The sequence below is a fragment of the Anastrepha ludens genome, chromosome 3 (assembly GCF_028408465.1).
Source record: "Anastrepha ludens isolate Willacy chromosome 3, idAnaLude1.1, whole genome shotgun sequence".
Taxonomy (NCBI): domain Eukaryota; kingdom Metazoa; phylum Arthropoda; class Insecta; order Diptera; family Tephritidae; genus Anastrepha; species Anastrepha ludens.
In genome coordinates, this window is record NC_071499.1 from 1,493,381 (window position 1) to 1,520,192 (window position 26,812).

Here is a 26,812-nt window from a genome sequence, read left to right on the forward strand (position 1 = left end):
ACGTTTTCATGAAAAACGCCTCGTCATCTGCAGGCGATATTACCTGGGGACTGCAAGCGCACCTAGCGGACTATGCAGATAATATCTGTCTTCTGTACCACAACTATCTTGACATGACAGCGAAGATTCAAGCGGTGAGAGAAGATCAATATCCAGAAAATCAAAGTCGTTCGTATAAACACAGGAAATTTTTCAAGTGATGGTATTGATCTCGAAAATGTACAATCTTTTTGCTATTTAGGCAGCGTTATATCGGTCTCTGGAGGTTCGAGCGAGAGCACCAAAAGCGGAATAAAGAAAGCTGTGGCGGCATTTGGCTCTATGAATATTATCTCCAATACTATTACAGATCCCAAAGAGAAAATGGGGCTGGATTGGCCATTTTCTACGCCGAGGAAATGGTGACTTAATAAGGGTCGCCATTGACTGGAACCTCCAAGCAAACCACAAACGTGGAAGACCAGTGAATACCTGGAGACGACTGCTGAAGTGATAAACCCAAGCCATGCAGCTTAGGTAGAATGAAGTTAAGAGATTGGCGCAAAACAGACCCCAATGGAAGAAATTCGCTGCTACCTTATGTTCCACACTGGAACTCTGGGAATTTATGATGATGATGGGCTGAGCCACCCTTTCTCCTGCGGGCTTCCATCTAACCCGCCCAAATTAATGAATGAGAGAAGCATGCGTTTACTAAAAAAAAATATAGAAAATTTTAATTTAAAAATTAAGTCTTCTATTACATATTTGATGGTGCATAAGCTTGCCAGATGGGTTAATTTTTCTGATTTTTAATCCTTTGCTCAGTCAGTTATTATCATACACACATTTCTAAGCACTCACACGTACTTGTGTTTAAATTATCGTTGGTTTCGATACAGATAGACAATATATATAGCCACAAAAGAAGAAGAAGAAACGTGTTCGGCAATTTTGAAGCAAAACTACTCCTTTCCATATTTTGGATTCCTGAACTTCAGAAGGGAAATCAGTCTAAATAAAAATATTATGGAGATGCAAATAAAACTTATATAAAAAATGTATGCCTATGGCTCGACAAGAAGAAGCATTATTGAAGCACCTGGCGAACGCCGCTCTCTCTAACTGCAGTGTGGGCGGATATACTTTCTGTAGTTACTGTTTGCGGCCCACACTTTTTCACTCATCGTTTGCCGAACTAACATATTTAGATATTTTTAGATAAATCTCTTTTTGTTCCCTATCAAATTGCTGCTGCCGTTCTCTGCAGTATTTTTATGCCCCTCCAACCAACTAAGAACTCGCTCGCTCGCTGACAACCACAACTTTGATAATGCCGCAGCTGCTTATGTAACTGACGGCCTGACACAAGCGCGGAGGCGGGCAGACTTTTTGTTGCTCTCCAATATCCTGTCATGTTGAGCAAAAGAAATTTGCGAATGTGCTGAGCCAGGGTAGAACAAAAAATGGCATTGCATGTTCACTCCTAACTTTTCGCTGTTGTTCTCTGTTCCTATTTGCGTCGTAAATGTCACAGCCAATACAAAGCAAAAATAAAATTTGACTTGACGGTACTTCCGAGAGGTCGGACGACGCCAGTGACAGTTGGTTGACAAATTTCGGAATAGGTAGCTGTCAACTACTTATGTATGCATGTATGTATGTATGTGTGTGTATAGGTGGTATGTATTTAGACATAGACGTGCTTAGGTGGCTCGCACATATTCCTTATTTCAAAATTGATTTTGAATTACTTTGGGAAAGTATTGCCTATTAATGCTGAAGTGCCATTTTCTCTCTTCGGTCCCTGACGTTACTCGCTCCTGCATATGATTACACTCTACACACGACTATTAGCGAATCGTAAATGTTTCCTCACAAATCCGTAAACACACAAACACAAATCAGACCGAAATACTTCTTCCAGAATCTGCGTGCCATTATTATCAGAATTGCCTATGTTTTATTCATTTACTCCTTTACAGAGTTTTTGCATTTTAAAACTTGCCTTCACGGCGCATAACCATCCCCCTGCCTCTTTCACATATACAAGTATATTTTTATTTGCATCTGTTTATGCTTTCTCTTTTTTCGTAAATGGTACTTCGTCAATAGTTTGTGCTTCATTCATCTATATTTGGTATTCTTCTTGCCCCACCCACTTTCCCTTATTTTGTTTTATTTTATAAACTTGAATGACACCACTTAGGTGAAAGACACTGGCAATCGAGTCGCTTTGGCATTTGATGGAATCGAAGTCTATTTGTGTTGTCTGCAAAGTTCAAACTCGATTTGGGTCTGTGATGTTGGTGCGGGAATGAAAGGCATTTGGGTAAAATATTTTATTGCATGGCCAATCGAATGTGCTGGCAAAGGTGGAGGCAGAAAGGAGAGAAGCAAGTTGTAATTGACAGTCACGTGAAGTTCTTTGTCGGATATGAAAACTTCCTACTGTTCGTTTGAAATTCGCTTTTCAGCTTCCGTTTCAAAGAGATTTTAATTTAACCAATCACAGCTGCGGTTGAAAAAAGTTATTTTATTTACGAACTGCATTTTGTTGTTTATGAAAAAAGAAGTAACTCCTATGTCATTAGGGCACGTTCACATTCACTTCGAATAAATATAGGTAGAGGTATTCTAGTAATCTTAAATAATGCAACGTATAGTAATGCGAATACTAACTTTTAACAAATAATCCGTAGGGGAAAAATATAACAAGGCATAAAATATAAAAAAACATACAAATTATTTATAGACACAAATCAGAAGTTTAATGAAAGAGTGTTTAGAATAAGCAAAGTCAATCTCAAAAGACTTTGTAAATAGTATTGAATTCGAAAAGAGCTCTCATGACGGGTGCATCCTTTGCATACAGAGTTCTTGTAAGGTCAATAGCAAAAACTCTAAATTACGGATTACGGATGTTAAATAGGGTACTAAGATAGATTTGCTCGAGAAAAGAGAGGCAATCCACAACCCCTTGAATAATAGCAATCACGAAAAATAAAAGCAAAATAGATCACCGAGACTGCAGAGATTTCAAATTGCCGAGGTGACATCTAGAAAAGTATAATGCTTATGGGTCATGAAAACGAAGGGAACGTAAAGCAAAGCCAGTGAAAACTTTTTGAATACGTTCGATGTTGCGGTCTCCAGATAAAGGCTGCATATTCCAAATTATTATATGGAGAGTGAGCAAATGATGTGCGAGCAATTCCAGAGTACAGGGACTTGCAAAATCTGTACTGTTGCGCCTTATAAACGCTAATAGAACATAATATTTCGAAATTATATAACTAATATGATTAGCAAAAGCGCATTTTACCTCTAAAATAACTCCTTAGTCCAATATATGACTGACCGATCTCTGACAACAATAAGAATTAAAATGAGATATTATTGATAAACAAGGCAACTATCAAATGCCCCAAAATGCTGCCTTGTGGGACTTCAGATGACACAATAAAATAATATGGCTTATGATTTCCAACAACATCCACACACCAACGATTGAAGAAAAGAAAGAAGATGAAAAATAAGGGAAGACCAATCCGATAATGAAATGGATGCAACTGATGTGGAACTAAACGAAAGTGAAATAGAGAAGGAAATCAATATCACTGAATTTTCGAGTAGTGAATATATAAGTGGGTATACATGGCCAGTAGGCCCGAAAATATAGCCTTAAAACAAATTCACGCAGATAGCTTCTACAGGTTTTCTATAACATCCTAAATTTAGCAGCAATCAATGCTTGGATTTTATATAAAGAGAATAAGTAATGATTTTAAGAAAAAATCTTATATTCCAATTAGCTGAAGAGCTAAGAGAAAACTATTGAAACGTTGTCGAGAACACTTCCGTTCCCATGTAGAAAATTCATGTTGCTGACGTAAGGAGGAATTGTCAAGTCGAAGCATTTGGAAGCGAAATCGATGTAAGGGAAAATGTATTTCAAAAACAGAGTTTATATGTAAAAAATATTTCCCATGAAATTTTTATTAATAAATCTTTTATTTCAATTTAGTTGCTATTTTTTCTTGCAAAAAGCTTCAATTTTGTTGTATGACTCAAACTGGCTCACTTCAGTAAAAATAGGCATTTAACAACACCCGCAAGCCTAGTGTTAAACAGTTTCTTTTACTTCATTTCAAAGTTCGAGCGCTCTTAAAGAAGCCCCGTATATTAACACTTGGTGAGTTTGGAATCAGATTTTCCAAACGCCAGTTTTTTTTTCTAGCTCCACATAACCAAAGCTGATAGGAAATCTTAAACTTAAATGTTATTCTCAATTTTAATCTAAATTATATCCGCCTCTCTATTTTTAGCGGGTTGTGAGAATGGCTGCTCTCGACATGGCCAATGTACGCTGGAAAATGGCGAATATCGCTGCGATTGCATTGAAGGATGGGCTGGATCTGATTGCTCGATTGCGCTGGAAATGAACTGCAAGGATAACATCGATAATGACGGCGGTGAGTAAAGCACACTTTTCTATTTACTACATCTGCGTGTTTAATTTCATTTCGATTTGTTCGCTCTGTGACAAGATATACCTTACAGATTAGAAGTTTAAAATTTTACCTTAAACTATGGTATGGACATGCAAATACATCTCCCATAAAATAAAATAATAAATAAATAAATAAGTAAATAAATAAAAGGAAAAGTCAAACTAGTAGTACAGAGCGTCAATGACAGCTTTAAAGCAGATCTTGGAGATGAAAAGCCAAGGTTTAATTTTTTTTAATTTTATTATATTCCAAAAACATTCCGGTTATCGGCGCATGATAAAGTTAAATAGCTGTGAGCGCATAGAGAGAAAATTGATTCTGAACACGAAGGGTTTTGCTGGGTACATCAAAGCTAATTCGGCCGTGAAGTACAGATCAGTCAATGGAACTACTATGAGCGTCGTTTGAAGAGTCCGTGCAAAGTCAGAGAGATATCACTACTGGCGGATATCGGTGGTATGTGTTGTTAGTGGCATTTCTTGGAAGAACACACACCAAGTTGCCGCCAGATCGGTCTATTTCTGTGTGTTTGGCATTCGTTTGAATCGCGGAAGTCGAGTAATTTTTTTTTTCATCACAACAGAACACCAGTGGGTACAAAATTAATGGAAACAGGGCTCCAACTCGTTTGACATCTCCCCTGCTTTCCAGAATTGGGTAACTTGGATCCCTCGGATTACTATTTGTTTCCCAATTTGAAGAGATAGCTAGCGGGAAAAATATTTTATTCAAACGATGAGATGATTACAGAAATGAAGACTATTTTTCAGGATTTATTAAATTCTATTATTCGAAAGGGTTCAACACACGAGCACAGCGTTCGACGAAGTGCATATGCATCAATGTCGAAAAATAAAATGGTTTACCCCGAACAGTTAAGACCGGCGGGCCAATTAAAAGGTCAAAAAAATCGATTTTTTTTTTCCTGAAATCAATAGCTTAGATATTCAAGAACATGAGACACAAATTTTCAGAGTTAAATTCCAAGTATTTGCAGAGCTACAGAGCCGAGCGTAGTGCGGCGTCGAGCAACCGTGCGCTTATTGTTGTAGTTTGAAGCGCGTTTTCTCGGCTTTTCATTTTCACGATTTTACCTAATTTATGTACACGATTGCAAAAAAACTAAACGAGCTATCCGTTTCATTCAAAATGCGTTATCTTCAGTATTGTTTTCTCTTCTATGTGAACTAAAAACAACATCCAAAAACTTTTTTAAGCGACTTTTTTACCCAGTTGAAGAGTTTTTTTTTTCCTTGAAAAACCACGTTTTTTTTCTAAAAAAAAAATTCGAATTTTACGTGTTTCTCCCAATTTTCTTAGTTCACATCGAAGATAATTACATCAAAATTAATAATCTTTTTTTTTTTGTTTTCAGATGAAAATTGCAAGTTGTATCTTGTACAGAAGTTGGATACTTCAGTGGCAAGGCGCTCTGGAAATCTATTGATAACTCGGCTTACAATATATTGTTGGAGATTGTACACATTTTTTTTTTTAGTTCAAATATATATTAAACTATCCCCAAAGCTTCATTTGGCTAATTGTTTTTTTTCTCACCCTACAACGCTTCGCGAAAACTACTGAAGTTAGGACATCTAATTGGCCCGCCGGCCTTAAGACGTTTTTTTTGCACGGACTTTTCGGAGTGCGCAGCGAGAGAAGGTAGAATGCATCTGGTAGCACAGGAGTTATAGATCGCATTCCATATAATAGAGGCATACTCGAGTTTTGGGCGAACTAAAGCATTGAAGAGAAGCTTTCTGGTAAAGGATCTTTGAAATTGAGAAGCAGTGCAAAAGTACTGGATTACTGTAAGCCTTTGAAATGGCGTGGCATATACGATTTTTGAGCGTAAAACGATTATCGAATAGAACTTCACATATATGGTTGTGTGTGTGTACAAGTTGGTTTAACTTCCAAAATAGTTAATATCTTTAACTAATTTACTAACCCAAAGTTATTTACTTTTATAGTAACTTAATATTATTGCTACATCATAGAAAAGACATAAAATATTAAAACGGCGCAAGTCAATTAGTGGCACTTGCCAACGCCAATTGAAGTTATATTAATCAATCAACTTTTGAATTGGATATGATTTCCAAAATACTCGGCTTTATACTCACATACACAAAAAAGTGCAATTTCATTAAAAGCCACTAAAGCAGCCAAATTATAGCTCACACATACATATGTGCTTATGGATATGTAGCTGATGTCGGTTAGCAAATTGCAAGTGAATCGGATGTGCCGGCGGTTCTCGCAGGTGAAAGGCAGACTGTAGCCAACAATAAATCAATAAAGTTCCAAGCCAACAACAGAAGGAACAGAAGAACAAATAAACAAAACACGAATAGGCATTAGGGCATACATACACATACGGCATATAATTCCATATGTACTTAAATATATGTTGCAACGCGAGGCACGCCCAACACCTTCAAAGCACAGCAAAGAACTGCAGCTTGCAATTGAACTAAAGAACAACAGAAACCGGCTGAGCAAACTTTTCACATCTTGGCAAAGTGCAAACTCGCCCACATCGTATGAAGCTTGAATAGAGCAAACAGAATTATATAACAAATACCTTTGTCGATGTCCCACTGCTACTGCTGTCATCACTTTTAGTGTAATAGGTCTATTTATAAGTTCGTGCGGTTTTACAACAGATGGCGTAACTTGATTATTATTCCATCGATCCACATTTCCAAACATTCATTGGAGAGCTACTGTCGTAAGGCACAAACGTCAGTATAAGTTTTTTATTTGAAGCGTAAACAACAATATTTTTACCACACTTGAAAATGTCGAATTTCGTGCCAAATAATGTGTTTTTGCGGGGAATTCTTCTTCATTATTTTAATATGAAGAAAAAAGCAGCCGAAAGTCATCGTATCTTGGTGGAAGTTTATGGTGAGCATGCTCTATCTGAGCGAACGTGCCAGAAGTGGTTTGCACACTTTAAAAGTGGTGATTTTGGCTTGGAAGACGAAGAACGCGAGGGTGCGCCGCCAAAGTTCATGGATACCGAATTGGAGGAATTGCTCGATCAAGATCCGGCTCAAACGCAAGAAGAGGTTGCAAAAACTTTGGGAGTTGATCAATCAACCATTTCCAAACGTTTAAAAGCCATGGGAATGATCCGAAAGGTAGGCCATTGGGTGCCGTATGAATTGAAGCCAAGAGACGTTGAACGCCGTTTTATGGCATGCGAACAACTGCTTCAACGGCACAAAAGAAAGGGTTTTTTGCATCGAATTGTGACTGGCGATGAAAAGTGGGTCCATTACGACAATCCAAAACGTCGGGCAACGTATGGATACCCTGGCCATGCTTCAACATCGACGTCGGCGCAGAATATTCATGGCCTGAAGGTTATGCTGTGTATCTGGTGGGACCAGCTGGGTGTTGTGTATTATGAGCTACTGAAACCGAATGAAACGATTACGGGGGATGTCTACCGACGACAATTGATGCGTTTGAGCCGAGCACTGCGAGAAAAACGGCCGCAATACGCCGATAGACACGACAAAGTTATTTTGCAACATGACAATGCTCGGCCACATGTTGCACAAGTGGTCAAAACATACTTAGAAACGCTCAAATGGGATGTCCTAGCCCACCCGCTGTATAGTCCAGACCTTGCGCCATCCGATTACTATCTCTTCCGATCGATGCAACATGGCCTGGCTGACCAGCACTTCCGTAATTACGATGAAGTCAAAAAATGGATCGATTCGTGGATTGCGGCAAAACCGACCGAATTTTTCACAAAGGGAATCCGTGAATTGCCAGAAAGATGGGAAAAAGTAGTAGTAAGCGATGGACAATATTTTGAATATTAAATTTGTAACCATTTTACGTCAATAAAGTTTCAAATTTCGAAAAAAAACCGCACGAACTTATTCATAGTCCTATTACAATAGTAAAAAGCTATTCAAAAATAGGTAAATATCCGAATATTTGTGCAGGAAGCGTGCGAAAAGTGGCAAAAACCATTCGAATAATCACATAAGAAAATGCACAAAAATATTGTATATGCATTCATATATATGTATGTCAACATATACACCCACCGGTAGAAGTCTGCGAGCAATGATTATAATTCATATTCTGTGCGCAACTAAGGTCTCGCTGTTTTTTTTTTTCATGAAAATATAATCAAGTCGACAAGTGAATCAGTGAAGGTATTGCCCATCGCTAGCTACTAATTTTCCCCATCTTTCTGGTAGATCTCGTATACTGTCGGGGTAAAACTGTTCATCTTTTGAAGCTATCCACGGATCGAGCCATGTTTTGATGTCTTCATATGAAGGGAACTGCTGGTCAGCTAGACCATGTGCCATCGATCGGAACAGGTGATAATCGGACGACGCAAAATCTGAAGAATATGGCGGGAGGGGTAGGATTTCTCATTCCAGTGTTTCCAGGTAGGTTTTAACGGGTTGGGTAAAGTGAGGCCGAGCGTTGTCATGCTGTAGAATTACTTTTTCATGACTCTCCGCGTATTGCGGCCGCTTCTCGCACAGTGCTCGGCTCAATCGCATCAATTGAAGTCGATACCAATCCCCAGTGATGGTTTTGCTTGGTTTTAACAGTTCATAATAAATAACACCAACTTCGTCTGACCAAATAGATAGCATAACCTTCGCAGCGTGAATATTCGACGTTCAACATCCCTTGGTTTTAACTCATAAGGAACCCAAGTCCCCTGTTTATGAATCAATCCCAAAGTGTGCAATCGCTTGGAAATGGATTGACGGGTAGCTCCTTATACTGAAGCAAGCTCTTCTTGCGTTTGACACGGATCCTCATTGAGCAATGCCTCCAACTCAGCGTCTTCGAAGGTTTTTGGCCTTCCTTCACGCGGACGGTCAACAACATTAAAATCACCGTCTTTGAGGCGATGGAACCAATCTCGGCACGTTGTTTCACTTAAAGTAGCAGCTCTATAAACTTTTGTAGTTCTCGATGCGCTTCCGCCACCGTTTTTTCGAATGAAAGAGGAAAATCAACACTTCCCGTAAATGACAATTATTTGGCACAAAATAAGACATTTTCACAAGACCAATAGTATATGATACCAAAACAAAATCATTAATGTGTCGAAGCAGTATATTTACCATATGTCTAAGCTTGGTTTTTGACGTTTAGGGTATATTAGAATCGACTAGCACACACTGCTGGCGGCATCTATTGACCATCAACGAGAACTTAGTTGCGCACCTAATATTTATTTCACATTGTGAAGTATAGCCCAGATATATTCTAACATTCTTGGCCGAAAAAATAGCTTCCAATTCATTTTTCAGTGTAAGTGTTCGCCAAGTGTTGTGTATCTATGCCAAATGCGTAAATATTCGCTTGAACTAAGCTTTCGAAAGCACATGCCTTAACCCGTATGAGTTTCTCATCTTGATGACTCCCCTTCAAATTTTCGGCTTGAAATGTTCCTTTCTCTGCAAAATATAATTCCTTTTTTTAATGATTATCGAGAAATTAGGGGGATTGAAATTTAATTTAAAAAATGAAAAAACAGTATATTTCTCGTCAAATTCTACTCCAAAACTCCTAGGACAAAAAATTTATTTTATGTCCTTCTCTACCTGATAATCTCGCTCAATTAATTGCTAGTACTACTCTGGACCAAATTGTTTTAATAAAGTGTGCCAAAGTCGCTTGATGCCCTCTTTAGCTTCTGGATATAAAGAAAACATTTGAATGTTTTTCGTCGACGCCCTCTAAAAACTGACCCACGCAAAAGATTGAAAAACAAATCAGCAAAGTGAAAAAGAAAAGCCAAAGCAAAACCAAAAAATATATCTGCTTGTTTTTTCTACGTGTAGGTGTGTATGTTTTATAATTGATTACGCATGGATTGATTTGGAAAAGACACAAGAGACACGTAAACAAGCCACCTGAAGAAAACAAAAGTTATTTTTATTTGTTAAAATAAGGTTACTTACCAACTTCCCCATCCACATACGAGTGCAATCCATTTTGTTAATGCTCCACGTCCACTGTTTTTTTCTTTTGATACGCTATTTATGTCGCAATATATAATTTTCATAAATAATTTCATATAGATTCGTAATATTTTAGTTATTTTATTTTATGACTTATATGTGACTCATGAACGTAGGACGAAAAATTTTCTTGACCGCGTTCAATGGGCCACATGTGTCGAAAAACTCTGTCCGAAATTGTATAGAGAAATGAGTCACATATGACTCTTTGGACAGAAAAGTAGTTAATTGCACACTTTTTTAATACACTTTGCTCTGGACTAGTACTGTCTTCGCCAAAGTTGGTGTGATAGAGCTCCTCCTTCATAGTTATTAGCGTTTGTTCGCGTTGAATTACATTTTTGTGAAATTATTGGACTGTGTAAAAATATATATAAGAAAATATGCACTGTTGATTTCCATCTGTGAAAAGTGCTATTTACTTTGTAATACGAGGTGTACCCCGCACAAAAAGTTATAACACGAATATGATTGTGATGATATCTACTAAAGCAATAATAGAAAAAATGTCGTTTGCTTTTAATTTAAAAGTTCAAATGTAAGTCATTATGTTAAAAGTATTATATTAGAAGTGCTTCTGATCGCTCAATCTCGTTCTCATATTTATTTATTTTTGGTTGCTTTGGTTCAGAAACCAAAAACATGCCGCGCGGAAAAGCCGTGTCTGAATTTGAGGAGGGACAACATTAAGCATGGAGGGAAAGAAGCCTTACAATGCGAGAGATAGCTTCAATATTAAAAAGAAGCCAACTGTGCTTTTCATTTTTTCCATTTGAAAAAAAAGTACGGATATATCAAAAGAGGTGGTAGAAAACCAAATTTAGGGAAATCAAATGTTTAGCTATCAATAAATCAAGTAGCCTGCTGAAATTAAATACACCCCTAATTTTGAAGTTACTACCCGTCGTGTGAATAAATTTTGCAGGCGAATTCTGGTCTAGAATATGTAAAACGGGTACCTAAACCTAAATTAACCACACGGCACAGAAAAGCCAAGTTGGCATTTGCAGAAAAGTACCAACTTCGAGAAGATGAATGGGATGGAGTAATTTTTTCCGATGAAAAAAAATAATAAAAATCAATGGACGGACCAGATGGTTCCTAAAGGTATTGGCATACAACGCAAGAAAAGGAAAGATAAAATGTTTTGTAATCTCGGAAGAGGCTCTGTCATGGTTTGGGCAGCCCTTAGTGTCAAAGGCGAAACGCCTATATGCTGCATATCCACATAAAAGAATAGTGTCAAGTATGTAGAGTTTCTTAGGCTAAGTATTTATTACTTCTTCTGATGGCAATTTCGATGATGTGGACGACAACAGGATAACTAAGAAGATCTTCAACAATGTGCAGTAGAAAATGCACTAGACCCCCAAGAAGTTCGATTGATGATATCCAAGAAGAGCTACGGTGCATAAATGCTAGAAGGAGTGATGCAGTGAATCGAGACGTATGGAGAGAAATTGTAAAGGAAGCACTGGCACACTCCGAGCTGTAATTGCCATAATGACGATGATGAATTTCAATGAGCAGTGGGTTTTCCAGCATGACAACGCAGCCGTTCATGCTTCCGAAGCAACAAAAGAGTTTTGGCAGTGATAAAAATTCCAATTTTAAAATGGCCTGACTGCAGCCTGACTCAACTTAATACTTTCTCAATCGGTTTTCAAAAATGGAAGTCTGTTTCCCAGTGCTGAAAGCCATAGAAGAGCGATTAATGTCGAATGGTAAAAAAATTAATCAAATCGATGTCTCGGCCACTTCAATAAGTTATAATCAAAGTAGGATCCACCAAAGTACTAAGGTCCAAATTATAAACTAACCTCAAGAACTATATTTGTTTATTTTAAATATAAAAATATTGGTCTTGTTCTTTTTTTGTTCTGTTTATAACCTTTTTTAATAATTAATTTAGGTTTTGTGAAATGTTGGATATTTTTCGATATTTTCAAAACACTTATCATTAAGATTTTAAATATTGAAAACATAAATTCTTAGCCCTAAAGCGATGAGAGAAATATGAGGAATTTTGTTGGTCTTATTGTTATTTCCTATGGTTTATACTCAATTGATCTTCTACCCGGGACTGGTCAATAAAAAGCGGAATTTTAACTTAGTCATAAAATTAACTTAGTCCCTTTTTGTTGTTATGTATCTCTAACAAAGCCTACATTTTTCCGACCAGTTTTCGAGTTGTGTTGCAGCTTTCAGGAGCGAACATTTTTTTGGGGGTGTCAATTAATATATTAACTTATATTCACACAGTTGGAAACGGGGTTCGATTTGAGGTCCAGACAATGGCATTAAAATTTTATGCAAATGAAATTTACTATTAAATCTTATTAAATGTTTACTTGACGAATGTATGCCAATGCCGGGGATTGTTCTCGCAACTACTGTGATAAAATTTATCTGCGAGCAACGAATCATTGGTAGAGTCTGAAGGAAAGCTGTACATCTTTGTTTCTAAGGGTGTGTGCTTCTTCTTATTTTGCTTTATTTGCATCCGTATCCAAACAAATATTCTTAAAGGAGCTCATCCAAACATATGTGAAGCTGCTTCGCAAGAAAAGTCTTGTACTGACAATTGAAATCATCCAATCATCTAAAAAAAAAACAAACAAAAAAAACAGTCAGCTGGAAAAGCACACAAACTTTGGCACACATCTACCTGAATATTCTACGTTTATTTTTTCCTGGATCGTCACTGCAGTTTGATTATAAACAATTCGTTGAGTTTAACAACAATAAAAAAATAAAAGGAAGAAAAGCAACAACAATAAGAGCCTTAAGCAACAATTCCAAAAGGTAAATAAAATAGAGCGATGAAGAAGCGAGTGCGAAAACTGAAAGGCGATGCGGATTATGAGGGAGGAAGTGAGCCTCAAGTGTCATAGAACATTACGATTTCCATGCGCCTTTGAAAAGCAAGTTCTGAATGGAGCAAAATCAGCGAGGAGGAGGAAATAAACGGATATTGAAATCAACTTAAAAGCGTACAGCTACTTAGCATTCGCATTTTGTTGCTGCTTTTATGCTTTTACTGTCGCCACTGTCGTCACTCTCGCTGCGCGAATGACTGGGTTGATGAATGAATGGAAGTGGGGGTGAAGCAAATAAATGCAGAAGAAAGGTAAACAAGGAAACAACAACAGCACGACAGAAGAACAGAAGGACAAAACGAAGCTGCTCGAGCGCCACTTGAGAATGTTTCAATATTTGCAGCACTAGAAATCTTGGAGTGCGCACTTTTGCTGGGAAAAAAATCGAGAAGAACGTCCAAGATATTTCCAAGGATCAAAGAATGCACGCCAGCCGAAGGCTTACCTGCCAACCGAGTAATGCCTCAAACCCGCATATCTGCAACTCAGCTCGCACCAAGAAGCATTCCGCGTGTGTAAGTGGGTGTGTGTTTGTTTTGACGACTGTGACAATATGAGGTAGCCACATGTTGCAGCCTTGTGAAACAATGAAAGGACTGAAAGGACGTGGTCACACATACATGCATATCCTCGTTTATAGGTGAAGCATGTTTTATTTGTGAAGTAGGCACGCACACACTTGCAAGCGAAGTGGCGACTGAAATGTGTTAAAAAGGGTTAAATTTCAATTTATTCTTGGCTAGAAAAATGAAGCGAGCAACACAAAGCGCAGGAATGCAAAACGGAAATTGGGAGAATTACAGCAAATTGGCTCATATGCCGTACAGGCAGAATATTTTCACAAATAAGCTCCAGATCAGGCGAAAGGTGGAGTGTCTTTATGTTGATGCTAATTTGCAGGCCTGCGATTACGGATGCGAATTATTGCGCCTGATGCTGGCAGACATCTAAAGCAAGGCTCATTAGTCGCGATTTATGAATTTCAGCTTGCAGTCCCTCTCACGCCAACTCTAGTTTTTGTGTTACTGATCCAATCGAACCAACCTCCGTTGCAAGTGTCAATTAAGTTGATTGATCGGCATTTCCTTTTTTAAAGCTACACTCATCACCGCTTCTCACCTGTCGCTCATTGCTATTGATTTCTCTCTTTTCAGACGGTATGACTGATTGCTCGGACAGCGAATGTTGCTCGCATCCTGCTTGTGCGGAACACATCATGTGCCTGTCCTCCAACGATCCAGTGGAGGTGCTCCTGCGCAAGCAGCCACCCTCGGTGACCGCATCCTTCTACCAACGTGTCAAGTTTCTGATTGAAGAGAACTCGGTGCAGTCGTACGCACACATGGACGAGTACAGCGAAAAGTGAGTACTGCCGTTCACACATACACACTTACATTACCAACACCCAACTAGTTAGGCTGTAGACTTTTTCTCGCTTAGCTTTTAAGAACTTTGTAGCCAGGGAATGCTTACAAAATAATTAAATCTATCTAATTTCCAAATTACAAATACAATTTTATCACTAGCATAAGTACTAGTTTACGGTTGCACCCCAGAAGCTTTACTTAGTTGCGAGCGGGAATTAAAAAATATATTTATTTGAATTTAGAGATATTCTTAATTTGCGAATATTTAAGATGTGTGTGAAAATAATGAAATAATTATGGCGCAATGAAGAGAAAAAGCTCAAATCAACTTCGCAAAAATAAAATTTTCACATTTCAATTTAAATTACATATTACGTACAAGTGTTCATTTAACTTTTCTGTTTCTCGTTCAATTAAATTTCCATTTTGTGAATTAGCCTGGACCCTACGCGTTGGAAAATGGTACCGAAAGGCTATTTCGCAAATGTTTTAAGTTTTAGTTGAAACACATTCAATGAAAAAAAATATTCAAAACCCAAGCTCACATTCCCACAATCCTTCACCCACTCCCCTCAATGAGTCTATCATTTTATGCGTTGGAAAAATAAAAAAAATAAATTTTTTACTATCCGAAGGATATGTTTTTCAATTTTTTACATATTTTGATTACAATTTTTTTTCGCTTTACTGCGTTCGTTTTACTTGCAAATTGCTTTCGATTTTCTATTTGAAAAACGTTTTGAATTTTATTTTATTTTCAATACAGAGCAACACGTTTCCAAAAAAAAATAATCAAAAAAAAAAAATAAAACAACAAATAAAGTAAATGTAAAAGTAAGCTTTTATTTGAGCTTTTTCTTTTCTTGCCTATTGTAGGATTACCGATTTCAAACACGAATAATTTCTGTTCTAACTTTGTTTTTGTTTATAGCTTTTATTTGTTAAATTACATTCGCATTTTTTTTTGTTATTTCTAAAAGGAAAAATGCAAAAAAAAACAAAAAAAAAACTCCAAAGCGAAATAATGATAGCACTTCATTGAGTATGTGTGTTGTCTAGTGTTTACCTCCTTGTGTTCGTCTCACCCTGTTAAACGTCACGAAAAACATAACCTTATACCGAAACAAAACCAAAAAAATAAAGATCTTGGAAAAAGAAAATATATTACATTGAGCGCAGTTTAAGATAATAATGAATTTTTTTTCAAAACTCCAGCCGTTTACGCAGTAGTGAGAGAGCAGTTCTCCATACCCAGAAGTTGCAGTAAGATATGTTGCATACTTTCGGGGCTATTAAAAATTGCAGAAAAGCTATCAGAATATTTTTAAACGTCGCGCTAGCCAAATCTCCATAAGGTTTGAAAATTCTATTGTTGTATCAAAATTACTCGCAGCGAGATTAGTTTTGCCGTTGCATACTTTTAAGCGCATTATTATTTATTGGAGATTTGGCGATAGCGCGTTCCGAATTTAATAGTTGGCTCTAAGATATATCCGGCAAGCTACTACTTACAACTACATCCAGCAAATATTTATGTGTATGTATTTTTAATATAAATTTATGAAATCGTTAGGATTTAGCAAAATGATACTGTAAACATTTCAAGCATCTTTTGTAGTTTCGTATTCAAGATTTGTTTGTTCAAAGAGTTTAATTTGACTTTTCCGTTTTCGAATTAATTTTAGTGGTCCGTTATGTTGAAGGAGTTGAGTTCTCAATCCACTAAATTTTCGCTAAGTTTAAAATATGTGAACATGAACTAATCAATTGACGAATGTCCAGCTTCCGCGTGAACTAAATATTTCGTAAAAATGTGCCACTTTTAGGTTGTGTTACTAAAACCGCATTTGCTTATATTTCTCGCCTGCTGTGCCTTTAAAGAAATACGTTTCGGAAAACAATTCAATAATATTCTTATGGATCGAAAAATGTCTGTTTTTATTACGAGTCCTATTTATAGCCTAAAGCCCCAAATTTAGTTTTTTTTTTTTTTTTTGAGGCTTAGTTCATACAATTTGCATTTGTATATAATTTCTTCTACGCTCTTGCTCCGAACGTTGTTTCAGGCGTAGCAAATGTTCGTCGCTTTTTCGTTTGTGGTTGTCTCACATTCGCATGTCACTGTGGCGAGAAGAAGTGAAAATAATAAAAACAAAATTGTCTAACAGCGCCAATCCCTCGGCAAGCAGTGCTAAATTGTGGATCGTATTTCTGCCAGATGAAAAGTTTCACATAAAGATCCCTCCACTTGTGGAAGAAGTAACCAATCTAGAATAACTGCGGCATTTATTAGCTTCTTATAATTTATTGAGCTTTCCAACTAACCGCAGATTTTTCAAACTCATCTCGAGACAGTTGGGAACTTATAAATAAAGCTGTCCAATACAGTCTCTCAAATGGCCGATATGGCAATCCCGAGATAGTGCAGCCTTAATGAGAAACCCCTTAGTGTTTGTATTTTAGGTATTTAATTAGAGCAACCCCAGGCAGTAGCAGATGTAATTTACTTTTAATTTGCTTTTTCCTAAGTTGGTTTTCTTTGTGGTGGTATTTCGTTTTAAGTTCGCAGACAAAGCTAGAAGTCTTCAATGTTGCTTTAGTTAATTATTCATCCGAAATGAATTTTAGTTCTTAGAAACTTCCATTGTTTCGAGGAAGTGCCGAACAGTAGGCGGCAGAAAGTTCTGCTACCGTTGCAAAGAGTGTACTTTTTTGTTGTTGTTATTTATTTATGTTTCGTTTTCATCTAATCCAAATCTATATGTAAATGTAATACAAACATACATGCGTATGTATTTACCTGTAAGCTATTCAAGTAAGATCGTAAATAACTATGGTGGTATATTTTGTGAAAAGCGAAAATGTTTAGTATCCTTTTAAGCCAGTGCTTAGTTTTTAATAAAATTAAATTCAAAAAATATGGCAAACAGCAAAAATGAGTTTCCAGCATAAAATACAAATAGCAAAACACACAAAATGAAAAAATACAGTTATTTTTGAATTGACGTTTTAGCAGCTTTGAAGTGTAACTAAGGCATTTTTGTATCGCATACATTTGTTTCTGTTTTTGTTAAGAACTTTGCTTTCACTTTTGTAAGCCCCAATAAATTCACAATTATTACTATTATTTTTCTTTTTTTTCGTTTTGTTTTTTCGTTTATGTTTCTGTTCGATTTCGTTACTTTAAATGTGCGTGTCCAAGTTATGAGTTCTTATGTTTGCGTTCAATGTTGATTTTTATATGAATATTGTATAAGAATGAGATTTTTCTTATGAATTCTATTAACAAAATACTAACCAATAAACCAAGTCTAGACAAATTCTGTTGAAATTGAAAAACTCTCAAGGCATTTAAAGATAAGAACTACTAAACGCCGAATGAGAAGACATTGCGTGCCAGTGCGACAGTCCGTCATTGCCCTTATGTGTATTTGTCAAATGTAAATTTTCATTTTCAATTTTTCGTTCAAAGTATCTGAGTGTTCAAAGTTTTCAATTCTGTTTCGTTTGTTGGTTTGCTCGCAAATATTTAAGTTTTTGAAAGTTCATTGTGGGTGAAGATGTGTCACCGCACTTGGTGATAGACTATACAGGGAATATGAAAACCTACAATAACTAAAATAATATCACGCAAAGCAGATGAAATATTGAAAAGCAAAAACTAAATATTCTAAATATCTATATTTTGTCTCTTTGTCTCTTTTTGTTTTCGATTTTTGTCCTGTCTTTTTTATTGTATACATGTCTGTGTACCCTTTTGTCGCTTTACGGCTGCTCGGCACGAAATGCGAAAATATTAAACACAAAACCAAAACCCAAAAACAAAATACGGAAAAAACCAAACCACAAAAAAAAAAAAAAAAACAAAAAAAACACCATCGCGCATTTGTGTATGCGAAAATCATAAAAAATGAACAAAATTCAACGATTGACTGAAAAACCGCCGATCCATCCATTAACCAACAAACACTCGAATTGTGATTTATGAAAATTCATCCGAAAAGTCTCTTCTGGAGCTCATTCACGCCTTGGTAAGTTGACACTTGCGCCTGTCTGCGAAATCGGCACTGCGTCCAAAACTTACACGGGAAATACAAAACCGCCAACAGCATCAACACTTTTTATTTTCATTTCGTAATTGTACTTCGTTTCCAAAGAACAGAAAACCAAAACAACCCGAAAAATTGCAAAAAAGTTAGCAGCTTTTTAAATATTTTGTGTTGCTTTGACGAACTTTGCTCCAATTACATATTTCAAAATTCAAGATATTCGATTTTCTGCAGAAACATACATATATACATACATATGTACTGAATTTAATTTGATTGCGCTCTTCTGTTACAAAAAAAAAAAAAAAAAACAAAAAAAAAAAAAAAAAATTAACTAACACACAGAAAAGAACACAAAAACGCTGGAAGCAGCAAATTGTAAATAAACATTTTTGATTCTCTATGTGTGTGTGTAATTCGCGGACGAATGCCTTCATTCTTAGACGTTAACTATGCAACTAAATGCGATATTTCAATATTCCACAGTTGGTATTGTGACTGTTATTATCTACTATTACAATTATTATCTATTATTATTATTATAGATTAGAGTTGTTTGTTGTATGTGTACGTGTCTATGTGTATTCTGTTAATTCAATTCGAATTGTGGTTCAGTTATTAGTTATACTTTTTGTACTTTCTTACTTTGTTTTTGGGTTTCTTTGTTTTGAGCATCATTAAGCTTCACTAACATCAATTAACCACATTTTGTCAACCAATCGAATATCATTCGGTGGAGCAAAGTGGCTAAGGAGTGCAGTGTTTGCTGGCTGAAGCCGAAGCAGCTCCTTGGCTGCTGTGTGCTCCGGTATTGTTGTTCCATTTATTTACTTTTTTCCTATATTCATACACTCATTATGCAGTAAACTACTATGCCTGAAATGTACATATTATCAAATTACAACAACAAAAAAGTTCACGAAATTTATTCAACTCACGTCGTCCAACTCGTAATTTATTTTCCTTTATAAAAATATACATAATTTTTGAACCTCGTCCTTTTTTTGTATAAAAGTAGAAACTTATGGCATTCTTCACAGTTTCGAGTTTGTTCTAAGATAAAATAATTTTTTAAGATAGTTCCGCTCTAAAATTTTTGCCAGAAGAACCTGCACTTGTTGGCACGACTAACTTGCGGTTTTACTTCAACTTCTTCGGTTTTACTGAAAATAAAAGTCTTCTTAACTGGATATCAAGTGGCGAAATTCATGAAATATCCATTTTGTAATAAAAATATTTAAATGACTGGCTGTCCATTATTTCTTGATACCTTAACTATCGTAAATATACAGAATTAATTTTTTGATTTGGCCTATAAACTTAAGGATTTCGTCGTAGTGTGTCTGAACTGTCGGTTGCACATAAAATGCGAGAAGGAAGTAAAAACTTATTTAAGGAAATGGAAACTTTACGCCAATCTTTGCTTGCCCTGATTGCGCCACATTTCCAAGGACACCCATAAAAATAGTTTTGTTCAAGCATCGCCATAAACGAGATATTACTGCAACCTCTACGTTTGCAAAAAATAAAAAAAAACATAAAAAAAAATTCTACCTAAATTACAAATTAAGACTGGCAGTACTTAATTTTCAAATCCTTTTAAAGAAAATATATATATATTTTTTTTAATATTTCGCAATCATTTTTTAAAAGTCGCAGCGTAAAAATTGCCTCCGCCAGATAGCTGAAATGTCGTTTGGGAACTCTTGGCGCTGAAGTGGAACTATCTTGAGAAACTAATTTTATCTGGCTCATTCCCAAGTTTAAATTTAAATTTTTTTATACAAAATATTTGTTCTTACACTTTTTACTTAATTTTCGTGCTTTTTACCACATAACAAAATTGAAATCACCTTTAAAGTTTTTGTAAATTTTTCTTCAGTTTTTAGGGTACAATTTTTTTACACTTTCTCAGTGAACGTACAACAGAATATATCAAATATAAAAAAAACTCAAAGGAAAGTTAGAAAAACGAAACAAAACAGAAAATGCGTAAAATTTTAGTTTAAAAAGTCTTACAACAGAGATAAATGTGAAAACAAACTATCCAAAGCCCTTATATGTATGTGCCACAGCCTAACCCCGAAACGAATTTCCTTACATGTTAATATAAATTAATAATACTTTAAATAAAATAACACAAATAATAAAAACCAAACAAATTTGATTGTAAAATCAATAAAAAAACAGCAAAAAACAAATACCAAAGTAATTAAACAATAAAAAACAACAAATAACCACGAAACCCTTCACTTTCCCAATTGTCTGCGTCTAAAAATCATTTGTTTATCACCACCAACCCTACACGCGCACTCCCATACCCACACACATACAACCACAAGTCATGCAACCCACGACCAAATCCAACATCCCCACACGAAAACGTAGTAGCTACCATTTGCTACACAAAAACAAAAAAAAAAAATATTAAAAATTGAGAAAAAACTGAAAATCTTATAATTTAAAAGTATTTAGTTTGTTAGTTCTTCCTTTTCTTTTTCGTCAAAACGAGTTTTTATTTTCGTGCATTTTCACAGCTTTAGAAAAACACAAATCTCATTTTAAGTTAAGACCAAAATAAAGCTTACGATAAGTTTCACGTCACAACTGGCATTTGTAAAAAAGCAACGAATCTAGAAGTAAATTTATTAAAATACTAGTAAAATAATTAGTTATTATTAAAACAAATACAAATGGTTTCACTTATGCACATATTTCCAAACATATCCGTGTATTCAGGCAAATTGGACAGGGTGTTATGACGCAGACGTCGCATAGGCTCCGTAGGCTCATAAACCAAAATAAGTAACTGTTTGTAGGTTTCGATGCAAATGACTAAAGCGTTGGAAATTTGCTGTAAATTAACAATAAATTTACAAAAATGTAGCCATGTCAATATAAAGAGAGGAAGAAGGGTAACAACTCTGACACTAAACGATTTTACTGCATGAAGTGAATTCTATTCTTATATTCAGTCAAGTTCAAAATGTCGATACTCGTGTCAATGGAAGCACTAAATACAATAAAGCGATTCACAGTGCAAATGGTCTGGCAAGTGTATAAGTTTTGTTGTTGTGTTGCCATGGTAATCGGCAAATGCCGTGATGACAGACTGTTTGCGCTTAAGTAACTGTGAACTGCCCCAACATTTTCTGTGGGGCCGCATAATCTGCTGAAAAGAAATGCTTTTATTCATACGGCAGTGTTCGCAATAATAGAAGCGCCGGATTGCTGAGTTTATATAATTTTTATGGATTTTTTTTTTCCTTTTGTGTACTGCAGCAAAAATAGTTCGTACTACAACAAAAATCAAGCAACTGCAAGTTTTAAACTTGGTACATAATTTTAAAGATAAAAATATTGTATTTCTGCAAAATTTTAAAGTATTTGAAAATGCTTTTAAAAATATTTGGAATACACAGTTTTGTAGCCCATTAAATTTCGGTAAAATATTGGGTCAGTTTAAAGTGGGTCGAAATACGCATCGATTTTTGATAGTTTTTTTTATTGACGTTATTATGCATTTTCTTCCATAAACGAGGGGTCGAACTTTTTTTAAATTGAGAAAAGCACAAAAGAAAAATTGCTCAAAATCAACCCCATTTGCAATTTATTATACCAGAATTCAATATAAAAAAGTGAGAAATTTCGATGAAAATTTATTGAATCTTTCTGAATTTTGTGCAAAGTTCGGAACTATAAATGATATGGTTTTGTTTTAGCATAAACTGTCACTACCAAACTGAATAAATAGTCAAAACTTTGCAATATGTCCCGCTCCTATTATAGGGAGCACAGGTGTAATGAACCAATGCATTTAAACTAACTTCTAAAATATTTTGTTTGATTTTCGTATAGTGTGAAATGAAAGAAAAAAATTGCATAGACTTGGAGTAGTTAGTCTGGTAGAAGTGAACTTTCCAGGCTAACAATCAAATCACACTAGCGGTCACCGAAATCCCGACACTTGTGCAGCGATCGATTGCAATTGAATTTTGACAAAATTTAGAAGGCTTAGGATTTTTTTTATTATTTGCCACATACCTTTGTCGCCGTCATTATTTGATTGGTAAGTTGTGAAAAAGTTGGAAAAATGTTGAGCCGTAAAAAACGAAAAAAAAACTAAAATAATAAACTAAAATTTTGAGCTTACGTCGCGAAAGCTACACTCTTTGTGTAGTTAGTGCTAAAGTAAGATTAGTAAACTAAATTTAGACTTCGATAGAGCAAAAATATAGATGTAAAAATCCACTAATTCAGGCTATTAAAAAATTTAAAAACTGTTTTAATAAATAAGCTATAATTTTGCAATTTTAACGCTGCAATTGTAAAGTCTGCCTGCTGGAAGCGTGATCGCCATAACTTGGAAACTGTTTGACCGATTCGATTCTAACAGACTGCATTGTATGGACTTATAATATTTGTTATACGCAATATATTCAATAAAATGTACAATCACCATTAGCTAGAATGGCTTTACATACTTTGTGTTAATTTCTGCGCCAGTTGTGGAGGTTATCGGCTTCAAATCAATCAATTTTGTGATGTGATTGCTACTTGAGCGTCCATATTTGTTTTCCTTTCCTTTAACTCAAACATTTTCAATGGGGTTGGAATCAGCCGACTGGGCCAATCGAACAAATCAATCCCATTTTGCCGTTTCCACTCTACGCACCTTCGGCTTCGATACTTGGAACCGTTGTCGTCTTGTAAAATCCAAGGTTGGCTAGTTCTTCCAAATATCTTCGCAGCTGATGGTAATACTGACTTTTGGTAAATTTTATTCATCCAAACTGCATTAAAATTGGCGGCAAACACAAATAAACGGCCAAATCCTTTTTCGGAGAAGCAGCCCCAAACATGAACCAAACTGGATGCTTAACAGTTTGTTGAAGTTTTCGATTATGAGCAGAACACCAGGACTGATGTATCGCCCAAAAGAAAGACTTATCCATGAATACTACGTTTTCCCAATTCCGAAATTGTCTCAGTTCGTGCAAGTCTTTTTTCAGTGTGATATAAGGAGAGCAGCGATTTTCCAATGCGCTCCGGAATTTAAGGTATTCTGCACGTAGACATCCTCAAATCGTGCCTTTGGATATATTAACACTACTTTTTCATAAAAATAATTCAGCTAAACGCAACGACTGCTTTACAAACAAATCAATGATCTTCCAATTATGTTTTGGAGAGGTATTGGGTTTTGGGTATCGTCCGGGAAAGTCGACAACGTTTTTAGTTTCGGCAGACCGCTGCACCCATTCATTTATGAACGTCTTTGACTTCTTCAAATATTTTGCTACAAATAGGCGTAACATTTTTGAACCTATAGGGTGTGCACATAGGAACGCAGCTTCAAATCGTTTTTCATGTGCGGAACTCCTTTTCTGAAAACAACGTGCGATTTCTAAATTTCTCTAAATTTCGAATTTAGCAGCATTTAACATTTTTTATAACGGAACTGTAAGCTTGAGAAGCGCCGGTCGCGCTTCCATTAGATAGACTGCACATATAAATATTTTTTTTTTTTTAATTTCATATTACTATTAAATCCATTCTTAAACCTAATTTCGACACAGGTTTCAAGTACGGAAAAATACAACAAAAATTGCATGAGTGTCCTGATTTCAATGTCCGCGACTGTACGTGCAAAGCTGACATCTCAGCAAAGTTTCTGCACAATGATGAAGAAATGTAAAATGGTGTATTTTTGGCTTTTGATAAAATATCGAAATATGAATCTACAAACCTATGACTTCAAATGCTAGAATAGAGTGAAGATATGCAAAAGGAAGAAAATTCACGCCCTGGTGTTATGTATGTGAGTGTGTACGTGTGTGTATATATGGATTTTATTATGGGTAATTGGTTCCCCATTCATGCAATTTTCAACTAAAACAAAGTCATAAATGACTTACTGAAGACTTCCTTTGCGAAATTCTGATATTTGTGCTAAAACAAAAATTCTTCACAAATCTGTTTACATCGATTTGTAACTGTTTACGCATTCACATAACTCAATTCACAATTTTTGTTCCACCTATGGCTGCCATACTGCAGCTATGATATTTCGGTTCATAGACGAAGTAAAATATTTTTTATGTCCGTTGGTAATCGAATGCCACACAAAACTCTCCGTTCCACAATTCACTACAAAATGGGCATTAATCTCTGCTTGATATAAAAAAATAATAGATACTAATAAAATGGAAATTTGCGAAACTAGAAATAATACATTACCAGCACTTTTTAGCTTAGGGGAAGAAAGCAGCGTTTGAAAGCCATTTAGAGTGTAAAAACGCCAAATCATCACTATAAAAGTGCATAATTCCGGCACTTTGAGTGCGCCGCATACACCGCCACACTGCGGCATATACGAGCACAGCACAACTGCTAAAAAACGAAACGCAGCACTCCGCCGTCAATGAAAAATAAAAAAACGAAGCGCATAAAATCGCATTTGTTACGAAATATGCTCGCAAAAGTGCCACCAAGAGCTGTTAGGTGGACGGATGCGCGGCGGGCTAGCCGCTAGAGGCAGTGCCCTTTACGTACCTCCACATGGTGGAGTTTGTGGGCGGCGGTGGCGGTGGCGGTTGCATAAACATGCAAATAAACAAAACGCCGAAGTAGAAGCAACGCAGACGCGTCAGCTGGGGCAGCACTCGCTAATATGAGTAAGTGTGTGTGTGTGTGTGTAGGTGTGTGAGTGGTAGGTGCCATTGTTGTTTGCTTGCAGTCGAATAAAAATAAAATGCAAATGCTAATGCAAGGAGCAAATATTTAAAACGCCAGCAACAACAAAACCAATACGAGTGAAAATTGAAATGAAAAATAGAAATAGAAATGGAAATGTGTGCACACATCAAATTTAAATAATTGCAAAGTAGATTAAAAGCGAATCAAGTGGCTTTCGTGTGAGTGAGCGAGCCCTTGTCCATTTATTTCTGCACGCGTGTATTTGTATGCGCCTTTACACACTGACACAGGTGTATGGAGCTGCTTCCGTCGCATTCGCATGGCACCTGCGGGCATGCCACACACACACCTCGCCGACACACAGCACCGAAGGACAACAGATTATACTTGTATGCATTCGTGTGTGTGTGAACGGAGTGTGAGTGTGAGTGCGCCTATATCCATTGGCGCAAACGCGAATTAGATTTCGCTTCATCCGATGCCATTAGCCACAAACAATCGCACACACACACACACACACGTCTGAATCTATGTGTAAGTGGCATTAGCACTATGAAAAGCGTTCGCATGGATGTGGGCGTTTTCATGTAGCACTGCAGCTATGAATGTAAATAAAATAATGCAATTTATTTGCTATCGTAAGCAACTGACACAATAAAATGCTATTTTTCCGACATTCTCACGCCCTCATCGCCCATGTGGCATGTTGTTGCTGTGCACTGCCCTGGTGTTGCCACATTGGTGGGAGTTAGTTGAACATATAGGATTTCCTAATATGGCGCATTTCATGCCACAACAGTGCGACCTTCTCCAGCCACCTTCTGTCTGTGCGAAAAGGAAGTAGAAGAAGAGTGGCATAAAAAGTTCAATTGCACAGACACAAACTGTTATTATTATTGTTTTTGCCGCCATTATGATAACCCACACAAGCGAATGTGCCACTGCAAGTTACACTGAAGTGAACATGCATACGCATGCACACAAACACACGTACACACATACAAGAGCGTGAGCATATACACTGTTGAAATTCGAAACTGTATATTTTCAACAATAAAAAAATAAAACAAATTTATTGACAAGGAATTAAAGCATAGGGAAATGAAAACCAGTAAACAACTCAAATAGTTTATTCCATCTAACCCAGAAGTCCACTTTGCAATAAAATAAAATGGTTAATCTTAGCATTGCGATCCACTCAGGGCAACTGCTGCCACATGCAAATGATTTGATTTGCATATTGATGCACTATTTGCCGAATAATCATTGTGATCTGCAACGCATGGTACAGCCTCACAA

The 26,812-nt window shown here is 36.2% G+C and overlaps 1 protein-coding gene across 2 annotated transcripts in view; it reads left to right on the plus strand.

Moving 5' to 3' along the window:
- The window catches only part of LOC128856810 (teneurin-a), a 327,215-nt gene that overhangs the window by 219,313 nt on the left and 81,090 nt on the right, over window positions 1–26,812 (plus strand). The window contains exons 9-11 of one of the 2 annotated variants that reach the window (XM_054092157.1): window positions 4,308–4,454; window positions 14,553–14,760; window positions 18,770–18,796. In XM_054092157.1, coding sequence (XP_053948132.1) covers window positions 4,308–4,454; window positions 14,553–14,760; window positions 18,770–18,796 — 382 coding nt within the window. The remainder of the gene's footprint in view (window positions 1–4,307; window positions 4,455–14,552; window positions 14,761–18,769; window positions 18,797–26,812) is intronic. The other variant, XM_054092158.1, reaches the window with a different exon arrangement.